This window comes from Martes martes (assembly GCF_963455335.1).
Source record: "Martes martes genome assembly, chromosome: 2".
Lineage (NCBI taxonomy): Eukaryota > Metazoa > Chordata > Mammalia > Carnivora > Mustelidae > Martes > Martes martes.
Genome location: NC_137889.1, coordinates 177267068 through 177282407, shown reverse-complemented (window position 1 = coordinate 177282407; position 15340 = coordinate 177267068). Strand labels below are relative to the sequence as shown.

The window sequence follows — 15340 nt, the reverse complement described above, 5'->3', positions numbered from 1 at the left end:
CCAATCTACGGTAATATAAGAATGTAAGACTTAACGTGCAAAAGATTTATGCTATCTTTACATCACATTTATATTATAATTTTCTGATTAAACCTCTGTTTTATTTTAAAGCTTACTAGATTCTGAACTTGTATAGTCTTTCCTATAGAACTATAAATATGGTCCACCATTGTTACTGTTCAATTTTTAAAATTAGTTTTTCAATCAGTGAATCAACAGATAATGAGTATGCACTATTGCCAGAATCTGAGTTTGATGGCAGCATTTTATTTATTTTTAATTTTTTAAAGATTTTATTTATTTATTTGACACAGAGAGCGAGCGAGCGAGTGAGCGTACAAGCAGGGGGAGAGGCAGAGGGAGAGGGACAAGCAGACTCCCTACTGAATAGGGAGCCCGATGCAGGGCTCAATCCCAGAACCCCAGGATCACAACCTGAACCAAAGGCAGACATTTAACTGACTAAGTCATCCAGGTGCCCCTCGGCAGCAGCATTTGAAAGGATGCAATGAGCCACATGCCCACAAGCCACTCAGAGTGTGGAGGAGTGAGACAGGTGTGTAAAAAAGTAGGTGAAGTAAAAGGTTATGGATGCCAAGAGAGAAATGTATTAAAATAAGGTAAGAGCAAGAAGAAGAAACAATTATATCTGAGGAAGGAGTCTTCCCCCAAAGGGAAGAAGAATCAAGTCAAGTCTTGCAAATTAGCATTATCTAAAAGGACATATTCTAAGCACAAGGTACATAATTATCAAAAGCAACATGAAGCATATGGAGAACAACCAATTATTAACCAGTGTATCTTAAGGGTGGGACTCATTTATTTATAACGATGTTAGATGGAAGCCAGTTCATGTACTGCTTTACATCCCATGCTAAAGCCATGGAAACTGCTCGAAAGGTGTTTTAGCAAAGGAGTAAAATTGACATACTTGTGCTTAGGGTAGAGGATTATGAGGAATATTGGGTAAATAGATTTAGATGGTATGAATGATACAGGGTGATTGTTAGGAGATTATTGGCATCATCTGGGTGAGAAATAATAAAGGAATAAAATAGGACAATAAATATTGGTGGAGGAGAGAGTTAATAGATTTGAGAGATATTAAGGAAGGAAAATATGCAGGGCACAGTGAATCTGAAGAGGCGAGAAATGTAGTCATTGCAGAACGCACCTAGATTTCTAATTGAGTGGCTAAATAAATGTAATGTTATTCCTTAAGTAATAGAGAATTATGGAAGACACGATAGGGTTTGGTTCAGTCGTGAATGTTTAAAATCTGAGGTTTCTGCAGGAAATCTCTGTCGGATTACCAAAAAAGTCTTCTCTGGTCTCCCTCTCCTCAGTCTTACCTTCTCCATTCCATTCTACACAGTGCAGCAAAAGTGATCTTTCTAAAACTCAATTTAGTATATAACCCTCTCCTGCATGAAATCTTTCTGTGACTCTACATTGTACTCACTACTGAAACTGTTACAGGATTGTAAGGTCTTTGTGAGGCTTCCCAAGCCTAACCCACTGCGAGCCCACCTTTTGCTATATTGATTGATATACATGAGACCTAGAAACATGTTTTTTCTTCATTAGCGTATTCTTCAGACTCTTCAAATATCCTTTTATGCATTGTTTCTTCCAGGAAGCCTTCTTTTACTCCAAAATCTTGATAGGTATCCTTAGGGAGTCTTAGAGCACCCCATACCTTCTCCATCACTTGTTATACTGTCTGTAAAACATGCCTACCAATTATCTGCTTTGTTTAGTAGGCTCTATTCCCTTTGAGCATTTACTTTAGGGTTTTTCTATATACACATCTAACAAAGTGACAGGTATGTAGTAGACTGAAAACATTTTTAATGAAAAAAATTATATAGAAGGTTCAGTAAATTTTTACTGAGTCCATGTGCAGATATTCAAGAGATGGTCAGATATTTGGACTGGGAGCTTATGAGATATATCCTTGATGATCTTCTGGGTATGGGAGAAGGTTAGGAGGTGGGAAGAAATGCTACTGCCAAGAGAGAGCAGTAACTAGGACGAGTAGAGGAGCAATACATTGCTTTGTGGAATATGAGCAATTCGGTGACCAGTGAGTGGTAAAGGACAGCCTACAAAAAGAATACCGGAAGACTGGTTGAAAGATGGAATGTTCATGGAGTACCAGTAGCTGTGGAATCTCTACCTAGACGGGACCAGGCTCTCTGAAAGTGGGGCTGGGGACTGCCTGGAAGCTACCTTTGCACAGGAAGCACATTGGCATGGCTCGCAAGAGGCCAGTGTCTGCCGATTTGGTTTAGTTTTGCTCAATCATGTAGTTTGGCGTGTGAGAGAGTCAATAAATACAAAACGTTCCCTCTTCCTTTCCTAAATTTTCAGAGGAAAATTTCTGGGTAGTCACAAGCCTACATCTGTCAGAGATGATTGTCTTTTAGTGAGTCACGGAAGACTAGAAATTGTGATTCTAGTCGGGCGCACCAAATCAAGACTACCATTTTTTTCCTCTCTTACTGCTAGAAGTAGTCAGATGACTAGTTCTCAAAGACCTAGGAGTAGAAATTGGATGTATAATTTTCCCTTTGTGGGCTTCAGCTCAGAAGCACGCCCCTGAAGTGACAGGGTGCGGCTCTCCTTCTTTCCCCGTCTGTTTGCTGGAATGTAGATCAGGCATGGGCAAGCCCTCTCAAACCTCCAGAATATGGACAATACCTGATAAATGGCAGAGAAGTAAGAAAGAGGAAGCCTAGGTCTTTGGTACCAGGGCCATCATGCCCTTGTATGCCTTATACCAAAATTGTCGAATGAAAGTTGGGGGCTTTCGTCGTATTTTATCTGCTTTCTTACCTGCTCACTCCAGAGAATAGTTTTTCCCTGGTGCTTCGCTTCATACCTTTTCCAAGATTTAACTGTAACATTATCTATATGTAATATGATATATATTTACATATATATTTTATTTATACACACTAATTATATTCTATATACTATATATGCACGCCTAGATACAATGTTTTGAATAGGGTTATTGAACGCATAAAACGTTTACATAAAAACACTTGCAATGGTCATACTTTGCTCTAATCTTAAATACTACAAGGCATCCATTTCCCTAGTGATTGAATTCCAGAAAAAAAGAGCTGGCATCAGGCTATTTTTATGTATTTGTGTATTTAGCTCCAAACACACACAAATAGGTCTATTTACCCACACAAATAGGTCTATTTGCTTCTTAAACCACATTCATTCATTCAGTTTGAAAATATGTGCCATGCACTGTGCTAGAGCTTTCAGATACAAAGTGAACAAGAATGATCCTTAACCTCACAGAGGTTGTGGTCTGTTTGAGGAGGCGGGAAGGTAAACAATTGCAAAGATTACAGTATGTAATATTCTAGGAATATGCAGGGTGCTCTCTGAAAACAGGGAAGGGGCATCCAACCTAGATTTGGAATATTAACTGATCCTTATAGCTTGAGGCTCCCGATTCCCCAGAGTTCCTGAATATTCATATACATTTTCATGTATGTACTTCACATTCAAAATGATGGCAAATAAATTTTTGTCTATATCCATGAAAGTTTTTAACCTATTACTAATTTAACAGTTAGTATATATACATGTTAAATTAGGGTTAGTACCATTACTGTGTGAACTTTCTTCTTACTTTCAATCTTAAAATATAATTTTGATTCTGCCTGTGGTAAAAGTATTAAATAATTTGGCCAAACTTCATAGGTAACAGTTTTCCAAAAATATAATCAAGCCAGTTTGGGGGTGGGGGAGAAGATTAGGTAAGCTGACTGAATAAATCAGGTCAAAAAGATTAAAAATTTGGTTGATTTCTTCAGTTTTTCTCGTTTTCACAAGTAGTTTTAAAATAATGTAGATAGAGCAGTATTATAGCAATACTCCCATATTATAATTCATTTTGATTCATTTTTATGTGCTTTTAAAGCTCCCTTTCTAAGATTCAGCTAGCAGGAACACAGTGGACTGTTAGAGCACCTATGTTTCAAATTTAATTATGCTGGTCAAATTCAGAGATCTGTGAATTTGCTTTGTTGACTATCAGTCATTTGCTGACATTAGTTCCAGAAGATTACCTATATTATTTTGATCGTGAACTATTCCCCAGTTTTTCTGATGATCTGTCCAACTCCACTACCCAGAACGCAACTAGAAATTCAGAAGTAGAAGAAATAGACATTTGACTAATAAAAAAAAAATCTTGTTATAAAAAATCTTGTATTAACATCGAGGCACTGGGCTTCAGGTTTCAGCACTGACATATGAAGAGCTTGCAAGTTGTCACTTTCATCCTTGCAACAAGAGAAAGCTGAACAAACTGAAAATTAGAGACTTTTACTGCATTTGTAAGAGAATCGAGGTGACAGGCAAACTGCCATCCCAAATTGTGAAGAGGCAGGCACATTCAGAGAGACATAGCTAAGATTTTTTTTTTTTTTTTTTTTTTTAAACCTGGAAGAAGTGCTGCTTAAAGCATCACGTACGGGTAGGGGCACTTAAATACTCATTCTCTTGAATTGCTGCAGATGGGAGTATGGACATCTTCCATGAAACTCTTATCTTCTGTCTTCCCACCTTGCAGGCTTCTTTCAGTTCTACTTAAATGCCATGTTTCCTCATGTCCCTGGTTTCCTGTGCGTGTTCTTTCCCCGGTCGAGTATTATACTCCCTCGCCTTGTGACCACTTTAACTTTTCCCCTGTTTCCTTAGAGAAGCCTAACTCAGGTTCGCAGGCTAGGTAGATCGCGGGATTACAGTTCATCGTAGACCTTGCCCTGTTGTGATATCAGGTTTCTTTGCGCTCTTTTAAAAAAATATATTTTTATCTTTTTTTGGTTTTGTTCACATTGCACTCATAGTTCTATCATGTACAGCACAAAATGAGTACAAAATGTCTATGTAGGAATTAAGAGGAGTTCCATTAGAAGAGAAGGAATGCATTCCTTACAGTTATCCTAATAAATGAATGCTTATCAATGACAGTTCACTGGAGAGTAGTTCAGTAAATATTCATTAGTTCATTTAAACACTATTTAATGACCTCTTGCTTTCAACTGAGCACCCTTTACCACTGGGTGAGAAGACAAACAAGTCTCTACTCCGTATAGTTTGCTGAGGGATATAGTCATGTAAACCAACATAAATTCAAGAAAGACAATCTGATAGAAGTATGTGTAAGACCAGGTCACAGATGCCTTTAGGGGTGTGAAATCCTGCAGAAGGATAAAACCGCACTGTATACGGTAGCCTTAGAAGGGTTCAGGAATCTTTGCTGTTTTGTTCATTGATGTGTTCTGGGTGCCCATAAAATACTTTGGATTTAGTAGGCACTCAATAATTTACTCAGGGAAGAAACAGGCATTAGCTAAGTCAAAAAAGAGGGATGACTAAGAAGGAAAAGATCCACGGTAGAGGAAACAGTAGGTTGCCTAGAATGGCAAATTACCCAAACAAAGAAAATATTCACGTCAACTGCAACTTCAACTTCCAGTATGCAAATGGTTTTAGATCATAGGGGCCTTTCACTGAGAAAAGGGCATCAGGAAGAAAAGGATTGAGTAGAGGGATATGAGTTTTTAATGTATTATATCCAGAATACATTCAGGCAAGCAAAAAGAAAAAAATATATAATCCTTCACAGTATTGCACACACTGAAAGTACCCTTTCAAACACCTTCTTCTAGATTATAATTGATAGTTTCTAAATTTTCACAAATTTCAAATTAGTGGAGTTTGACTTAATTAGGTTTTATGACAAGATACGTCATCTAGGTTCTAATTTCTGTCTGTAACATGAAGTTTCAACGTTTTTATCATTCAGATGTAGCACAGTTATGAGTTAAAATTGCAACCTTAAAAATAAAATAAAATTGTAACCTTTCATAGTGCATTCATACTAGATTTGTAAGTGTTAAATCTAGCACTTGTTTTATCAGAATGTCTGTTTTTTTCTGCCACTTCTAGCAGTAACCAGCAGGTGGTATCAAACAATTTTACATGTGTGTTCTATTGCAGTGTTGTGCCTGTTTGCTTTCCGAAACTTCTTCTTAACTTCCACCCGACACCCCAACAGCAAACACTCACACACAAGCATTCGATGGGGATAAAGGTCTAAAGGAAGATTGCATTCCATTTCATTTTATTTCTCTGACATAAATCTGTCTTGACTTTGCTTCCAGAGTAATATTTTTTTGCACATGCACTGAGGAATCTTTTTACAATAGAGGCACTGCTTTCCATGTAGTAACTCATTTGGTCACTATGTGAACACTATAGGAAAACATTATTCCTTTTTTTTTTTAAGATTTTATTTATTTATTGTAGGAGAAGCAGGGGGAGCACAGATGCATGCATAAGCAGGGGGAGGGGCAGAGGGAGAGAGAATCTCAAGCCTGATGCACAACTCAGTCTCATGACCCTGAGATCAAGACATGAGCCAAAATCATGAGATGGATGATTAACCAACTGAGCCACCCAGGCACCCCAGAAAACACTATTCTTAGTCCTCACTTCACCAACGAGGATACTGTGGAACAAAGGGGCTAGGCAATGTCCCCAAGAGTACAAGATTAAGATTTAGGCATCTGACCATGGAGCTCACAGAGTCAGTCTCTGTGCTGCAGTCACTTTCCCTGATTTGATTTTATTCTGTCAGAGCATATTTGCACCCAACAGTTGGCATTCCTTCACTTTGGCACAATTTGCTTGGCTACTATGAGTTGAGACTTTGGCACCTATACCTCGAAGTAAGAAATATTAACATAGAATAAAACCAGAGTATCAAAGAGCTCTGTGTGTGATATTGTCTCTGTGCGGGGGATGGTCGCATATTCCACCTATATGCATGGCATTTTAATGCTGAAAGCACTTTAAGATACTTGTCTTCTATTTTACTGAAAAAGAAACTGAAGCCTCCCCGGGAAGCATTGCTTTATGGCAGTCACACACAGAAGATAAGGAGATAGATAACCTGCTAAAGAAATGTGGGAATATTCACTTTTGGAGACCCTAGTAGGTATAGAAAAATGCCCATTGTTGGGAGGGGGGCAGGCATGTGGAAGGTCTGTGAGCTTTCCAGGTAAATGCACCTCTTTATGTAATGCCCAGTTCTATTATAGTGTGATGGGAACAGGCAAAGCTGAACTAGCAGGCAGAAAAGCTGGCATATGAGAATCACATCCTTTCCGTGAAAAGAAAAAAAAGGGAAAGGGAGAAAAGAGGTAGAAATGTACAGTCAGTGTTAACAATTTTATTCTCAAGTTTATAAAATCAGATGAAAGAAAATAAAATTTAGTTATGGGGAAGATTTGAATATGGTGAAAATTTGCCTCATAGTAGATAGATTCATATTAAAATTGATACAATGTTTTATTGGTTTGAATGACTAGACCCAGATCTAATTTTAAACCAGCAGTGTAGATTAGAATCATAATTAAATTTATCGTTGCCTAATTTAAACTTGCATTTTTTGATAGATTTTCTTTAAATTAGCCTTAATGTATCCATCAATCATTCCCAGAAATTCACACTTGAATTGCAAATGTTAATTGTAGTCAAGTATCCCTTGTTTAAATTAAAAATTTTGTATTTTTTTTTCTTATCACAAAAGGAAAGCAAGTTCACTACAGGGAAAAAAGAAAAAATGGATTCTTTCAATGTTACTTGTCCCAAAGATACCAATACCACCATCTTAGATTGTATCCTTACATGTTTTTCTGGTAAAATACCAAAGAAATAAACAATAAAAAATCAGGTATAAGTCCATTTTATATTTATCTATCCATATCACAAAATACCTTCTCCGCATGGTGATAACTGGAGTCTCATTTGTTATTTTATTTTTTGTTTACTAAGCTCATGCAGGTATATCTCTAATGATACACAAATCTAAATGCATATATTTTCATGAAAACTGAATCATGAAGTGTTTTAAGCAAAATGTATTACAGATATATTTGCAGTCAACGAATAGCCCTGCTTTACTCTTTGTAATATTGTGTTATTACTAGTGTAGGGAATCAACAATTTATTAAACTATTTCCCAATCAATGAATATGCCAGTGTTTCCCACTTTTTTACTTTTACAGGTGTGCTCATGTAAAGAACCTTGTGTGTCATTTATCACTATGTATTTTCCTGCTGTCATCTCAGTAAGATAGATTTGTAATAATAGCAGTAATGATGACAACAAAACCAAGAATTATTAAAATAGCTAACATTTATTGAGTACTTATAGTGTGCCAGGCTTTGTGCCAAATGCATGGTTAACCTTCACAACATACTTCTGAAGTAGGTGTTTCTTGTCAGTTTATAATTCTGTTTTGTAGTTGAGAATAGTAATGAGAATAGTTGAGGAACTTGCTCAAAGTCACCTTAAATAGCAAATAGGGGAGCCAGGATCCCAAACCAGGCAATCCAACTGCAAGGTCATCTGAGGACATAGCAATGCTGTTAATCAGTATCTTATACCACTCTACCCATCTAGAAGAATTGCCAGGGCTTAGGGTAGATACCCACAAAAATGGTGGAGTAAGACATTCCAACTAAAAGTCTCTTGGTATTAGAGGGAGGAAAGTGGAGTTCCTTCAGGAAGTATTGTCTTCACTTTAGGTTGTCTTCCTTGAAGACATTCACAAAAAGCTGGTCTTTGTATATTACCTGACTCAGAATTCCTTAGTGCAAAAATTGCTACCAGGGAGATGCCACTAAAAGAATTTATGGGGAAATGTTTTTGTTGCTTTTGCCTTTGCTTCTGTAAAAGCAATCACAACCCTTAGCAAGAAGAAGGGAATTAATATAAATTTGAATAGAGATCAATGAAATAGAGAATAGAAATCACATTAGAGAAAATCAATACACTACCATAAAGATCAACAAAATTGAACAAGACTTCAACTAGACTGACAAGGAAAAAAAGGGAGAAAACTCAAAAGTTTAAATTTAGGAAGTAAGAAGGAACATTACTACTGACCTTATGGGAATAAAAGAGATTCTAAGGGAATCTGTGAACAATTGTTTCTCCCTCAAATGAAATAACTTAGAATGGACCGATCCCTAGAAAAAAACAAATTATCAAAAATGACTCAAGAGTCTGAGCAAATCTATAGCAAGTAAAGCTATGAAATGAGCAACAGTAAAAAATCAATAGACGTCCAAGGCCAGATGGTCTTGCTGGTGAATTTTACCAAAACATTGAAAAAAAGAATTAATGCCATTCTTTCTCAAACTCTAAAAATATAAATGAGGGACCTTCTTGACTCATTCTGTAGCACCATTTACCAAGAAAACCAAAAACAGACAAAGAAATAACAAGTCAAAACAAACAACAACAACAAAAACCAACTCTACAGATCAATATTCCTTAGATATATATAATGTCTTCAACAAAATACTAGCAAATTGAAACCAGCCACATACAAAAAGGATTACGTATGATGACCAAATGGGATTTATCCTAGGAATGAAAGTTTGGTTCAACATACAAAAATCAATCAATGTAAACAACGAATTTATGGGGTATGGAAAAAACACACAATCATCTCAAAACACTAAAAAACAAAATACAGTATGCTTTCATGATTAAGAAAACCCAACAAATTGTCATGAGAAAGAACTTTCTCAACCTGATACACGTGGATGGAAGAAAAAGCCCACAGCTAACATCATACTTACAGGTGAAGATTAAAAGCTGCTGTGCTAACATCAAGAACAAGATAGGGATGTCTGCCTTCATCAATTCTACTCAACCTTACATTGCTTGTTCTAGCCAGTGTAGTTAGGCAAGAAAAACAAATAAAAGGCATTCAGTTTGGAAAGGAACAATTAAAACTCTATTTATAGATGACATGATTTTATATATATAAAACCCCTAGTACACCACATAAAAACCATTAGAGCTAATACATTCAGCAAAGTTGCAGGGTACAAGGCCAACACAAAAAATCAGTTGTAGTTCTCTACACTAAGAATGAACAATCTGAAAAGAAAATTAAGACTGTATTTCCATTTCCATTAACATCCACATAAAATACCTATAAATAAATCTAAATTTAAAGGTGAAAGGTTTGTACACTTGTACACTGAAAATTATAAAATGTTGCTAAAAGATATAAAAGAAGCTCTAAATAGATTACATATATATAATGTATATATGTACATATATATGTATATATGTTGTGTATATATGTACATGTATATGTACATATATTTATATTTATATATATAATTATAAAGGCTACATAAGTATTCTATTTTCAGGAATTGGAAGACCTAATATAGTTAAGATGGCAATCGTGCCCAAAACAGTAGCTTAAATGCAGTGCATATCAAAATTCCAGCCATCTTTTTTGCAGCAATTAGCAAATTTATTATAAAACCACATGTGAATACAAGGGACCCTGAATAACCAAAACAGTCTTGAAAAAGACTAAGAAATTTGGAGGATTCAAGCTTCCCAATTTCAACACTTACTCTAAAGCTACAATCATCAAAATAATTTGAAACTTGGATAAGGATCAATGTACAGAGTAATGGAATAGAATTCAAAGTTCAGGAACAAGGGACGCCTGGGTGGCTCAGTTGGTTAAGCGGCTGCCTTCGGCTCAGGTCATGATCCCAGCGTCCTGGGATCGAGTCCCACATCGGGCTCCTTGCTCAGCAGGGAGCCTGCTTCTCCCTCTGCCTCTGCCTGCCTCTCTGTCTGCCTGTGCTCACTCTCTCTGACAAATAAATAAATGGAATCTTAAAAAAAGAAAAAAAAAAAAAAAAAAAAAAAAAAAAAAAAAAAAAAAAAACAAAGTTCAGGAACAAGCCCATATATCTATGGTCGGTCTTTCTTTCTTTCTTTCTTTTTCTTTCTTTTGAGAGTCATAGTTGTTTATTTTATTTTTTTCTACCCTAGGCTTACCCTGGAGAATTTTTAAAAAAATTTTATGTATTTTTAAAATTTCTTTTCAGTGTTCCGGAATTCGTTTATGCACCACACCCAGTGTTCCATGCAATATGTGCCCTCCATAATACCCACCACCAGGCTCACCCAACCTCCCACCCCCTACCTCTCCAAAACCCTCCGATTGTTTTTCACAGTCCACAGTCTCTCATGGTTCATCTCCCCCTCCAATTTCCCCCAACTCCCTTCTCCTCTCCATCTCCCCATGTCCTCCCACATATGAATGAAATCACACAGTATTTCTTTTTCTCTGACTGATTTATTTCACTTAGCATAATGCTCTATAGCTCCATCTATTTTGTTGCAAATGGTAAGACTTCATTCTTTTTTTACTGCTGAATAATATTCCTCTGTGTGTGCGTGTGTGTGTGTGTGTATACCATTTCGTGTGTGTGTGTATACCATTTCTCTTCTATCCATTCATCAGTTGATGGACACTTGAGCTGTTTCCATAATTTGGCTATTAAAGATATTGCTGCTGTATACATCGGTGTGTATGTATCCCTTTGAATTAGTGTTTTTTTATTCTTTGGGTTAATACCTAGTAGTGCAATTTCTGGATCAAAGGGTAGTTCTATTTTTAACTTTTTGAGGAATCTCCATACTGTTTTTCACAGTTTGCATTCCCAACAACAGTGTAAGAGGGTTCCTCCTCCTCCACATCCTTGTCAACACCTGTTGTTTCCTGTGTTGTTGATTTTAGCCATTCTGACAGGTGTGAGGTGGTATCTCATTGCAGTTTTGATTTGTATTTCCTTGATGATCAGTGATGTTGAGCATCTTTTTGTGTGTCTGGTTGCCATCTCTTTGTCTTCTTTGGAAATATGTCTGTGTCTTCTGCCCATTTTTTAATTGTATTATTCATTTTTGGGTTATTGAGTTGATAAGTTCTTTATATATTTTTGGATATTGACTCTTTATCAGATATGTTGTTTGCAAATATCTTATCCCACTTCATAGGTTGCCTTTTAGTTTTGTTCATTGTTTCCTTCACTGTGGAGAAGTTTTTATTTTGATGAAGTCCCAATAGTTTATTTTTTATTTGGTTTCCCTTGCCTCAGCAGACATATGTAATAAGAAGTCACTGTGGTATGGTCTCTTGATTTCAACAACAATCCTAATGCCATTCAATAGGGGAAGAAAAGTCTTTTCAACAAATAATACTGATACAACTGGTTATCCACATGTGAAAGAATGAATTTGGACATCTTCCTCACACCGTACATAAAAATTACTCCAAAATGGACCAAGACCTAAATGTCAGAACTAAAAATGTAAAATTCATAGAAGAAAATGTAGGCTTACATCTTTGTGATTTTGGATTAGGTAACAGTTTCTTAGATATGACATCAATCTGTAATCCCTATTCAGAGAGGATGCCTGTTATCCCACATTCTCCTCAATACTACCATAGTATAAATCCTTTAAAGTTTGCTAACATTTTGCTGCCTATATGGTTTTAGAAAGGTATGTCATTATCTCTTTGTTTGTATTTCCTTAACTGCGAGTGAAGTAAGGTATTATTTCCATATATTGATTTGTCATTTGCATTGCTATATTATGGGTGTGTGTGTGTGTGTGTGTGTGCGAGCGCGTGGGCACTCATATAGAAGGATATGATTTCGGTTGTGGGTGTATGTGGTTGTATCTATCATGTCTTCTGTTTAATTATTCTACCGTACCGAATTCCCAAAAGAAAACATCCTCACAATCTAAAACTTTTCACTTTGATGCATGAAAAGGAAATATGTTTTGTAGATGTGTTTTTTAATATTGACTTAGCAGCAGGTGAGCTAAATTTATTTTTCTGTCTTTTATTGCTACTACTACCATCATATTCCTATGTGCATTCACTTATGATTAAATAGAATTATTTGCTGTTTTGAATTACTAACTATTGTAGATGAGAAGAAAAAGCTGCTTTATTTATCCTAAGGGAAAGCAAAAAATACAATACAACAAAACTTTAATATATGAATGAACATTTCTTTAACATTTTAACTCTTTTAATTTAATGTGTCCCCTATGTACGTGATTAAACTTCTATTGGATCTCTGATAAAACAGGTAATTGCAGACATTTTGGCAGCTGATATTGCAACTTACCTCCTGAGTTATTGCTTTCTTTTTACTTAATTATTGCGACTTCCCTGACTACTGGCAGAAAAGCTTTACAATGAAAGGGACTAAATTGCTTTTTAAACCAACAGAGGCATAAAATATTCCCTAAAAGTAGTGATTTGCATTTTTATAAAGTTTGAAGTTTAGTTGCTTGTTTTATATTCTATAGATTCTAAGCTTCATTATGAAAGATATTATGTCCTCACAATGCTAAGTGATCCAGAATTAATTTCATATTTAGGTAGCTATACTTGGAATAAAGAACTTCTTAATCATAGTTCCATTGTGATCACTGGTGTGGATGATTGGTCCATTGCTGAGCATGATTTAAATAAATGATGAAGAAATTCACGTGAGGTTTGGTGTAAGATTTTTAAAAAAATAATGTTGATGCACAATGGAGCAATTTAAAGTAACTGCTTTCCTCATAGGAAATCCTACTTTCAAAATCAGCCGTATTTTTAACCTTAACAATACTAAAAAGGAGAAAAAGGAGAGTCATACAAACAAAAATGAAAACAAGGCATTTCAGAGTTATTACTTCAAGAATTAAAATAGCCATTTGTGATAATTAACTTTGCACTGTTCTTCCAGCTTTTGTTGTTGTTGTTGTTTGTTTGTTTGTTTAGTGGATAGAACTGGCAGCAAAAGTAACTTTGAGAAAAAGAATACTTTCAATTCTGTCTTGCTAGTATCCATTCATGTTTTTGTTCCTGTCTTTCCGCAGGAGTAACAACTGTTCTAACAATGACAACTCTAAGCATCAGTGCTCGGAATTCCCTCCCCAAAGTGGCCTATGCAACTGCCATGGACTGGTTTATTGCTGTTTGTTATGCATTTGTGTTCTCTGCCCTAATTGAATTTGCAACTGTTAACTACTTCACCAAAAGAGGATGGGCTTGGGATGGGAAGAGTGTAGTAAATGACAAGGTAAGTGAGAACTTCCTTCTCACCATGATTAAGAGAATCCCCTAACAGATTTAGCTTGTAACAGATATGTTCCTAAAAACGGACATGAAGATCATGTGAATGTAAATTATCTGTATCTTTATATCTATGTCATAGATACAGATATATATAAATCATACAGATTTCTTTTAAATTATGCTCTTGCCTGAAATTCTTTAGGAGTGCTTGTGTATTACTTCTGTTCAAACTCCCCAGCATCTGTTGAGCTCTGACTGTGTGTAAGGCTTTGGGCTAAGTTTCTGGCATATGCTCTATCATGTAATCTTTAAATTTTATGATTAAGGTCTCTTTTTAACTCTCAGTTTTCTAATGAAGAAGCTGAGACTTGGTGAAGTTATTTACTTGCCCAAGTTCACACAACTGGTTAATAAGTATACTTAAATGCAGATCTATTTGACCATTAAATTCATACTATTAAATACCATACTGCTTTTTAATCAAGAGATCTGGTAAAGAAAGTGGGCGTTAACTTTACCTGTTATAGGATTTCAGACCCTATCAGTGGGTTGAGTTACTCTTCACCTATCCCCCATCTCTGTTGCTTGGATATAAAATTTCAAGCAACGTTATTCTCCTCCCATGTTATATGGAATAAGTGGGTGTGGAATGCCTAGAAATTTTAAGTTGCTCATGTAGTCTATGAGAGTTATTTGTTTTGAAGATTAATTTCTTCGGGAATTATTGGTGTCCATTTTTAGGTTGCAAGTACTGAAGCTAATGAGAGTTTTGAGCATTAATATAATAGCTGTTCCGTTTATTTTATAGATTATTATTCATCTGCATTAAGAGGAAGCTCTGGATATATCACACTAAGATACATAAAGTTTTCTTAATAGTTCAGTTCTACTTGGAGGGCTTCTTTTTAACAATATATCTATTAAAATACTTCTTCCATTAAATTTGGAATAACGTACTTGATGATTTTACTTCTTTATCAGTTATTTAATTATTTTTTTTTCTTATTTCTAAGACCATATTGCAGTTTAAGCATATAAATGGTTGATGTTATCATTTAAAAGTCTCATTCTTTTTTTTTTTTTAATTTTATAAACTGTGTCAGTTTTAATAAGTGCTGGTTGATTTCATTTTATAAGTGATGTTTTGCATACTAACAGCCACTGAATGAATGTTAAAGGGAATCTGATTAATTTTCTATGCTTAACTTCAAGGCTATTTCAGAATTTCCATTACATTTTATTGTTGATTTATGTTTTCATTTTCCATATAATGTACTGCTTTTTCATTGTTGTCTATGCAATTATTTCTTTTTAGTTATATTAGT

The 15340-nt window shown here is 35.5% G+C and overlaps 1 protein-coding gene across 2 annotated transcripts in view; it reads left to right on the top strand.

The window, feature by feature from the left end:
- The window catches only part of GABRA2 (gamma-aminobutyric acid type A receptor subunit alpha2), a gene marked incomplete at both ends in the record, with an annotated part of 121428 nt that overhangs the window by 96404 nt on the left and 9684 nt on the right, over window positions 1-15340 (top strand). For both annotated transcript variants that reach the window (XM_080797311.1, XM_080797310.1), the window contains one exon: window positions 13817-14019. In XM_080797311.1, the coding sequence (XP_080653437.1) occupies window positions 13817-14019 (203 nt within the window). The remainder of the gene's footprint in view (window positions 1-13816; window positions 14020-15340) is intronic.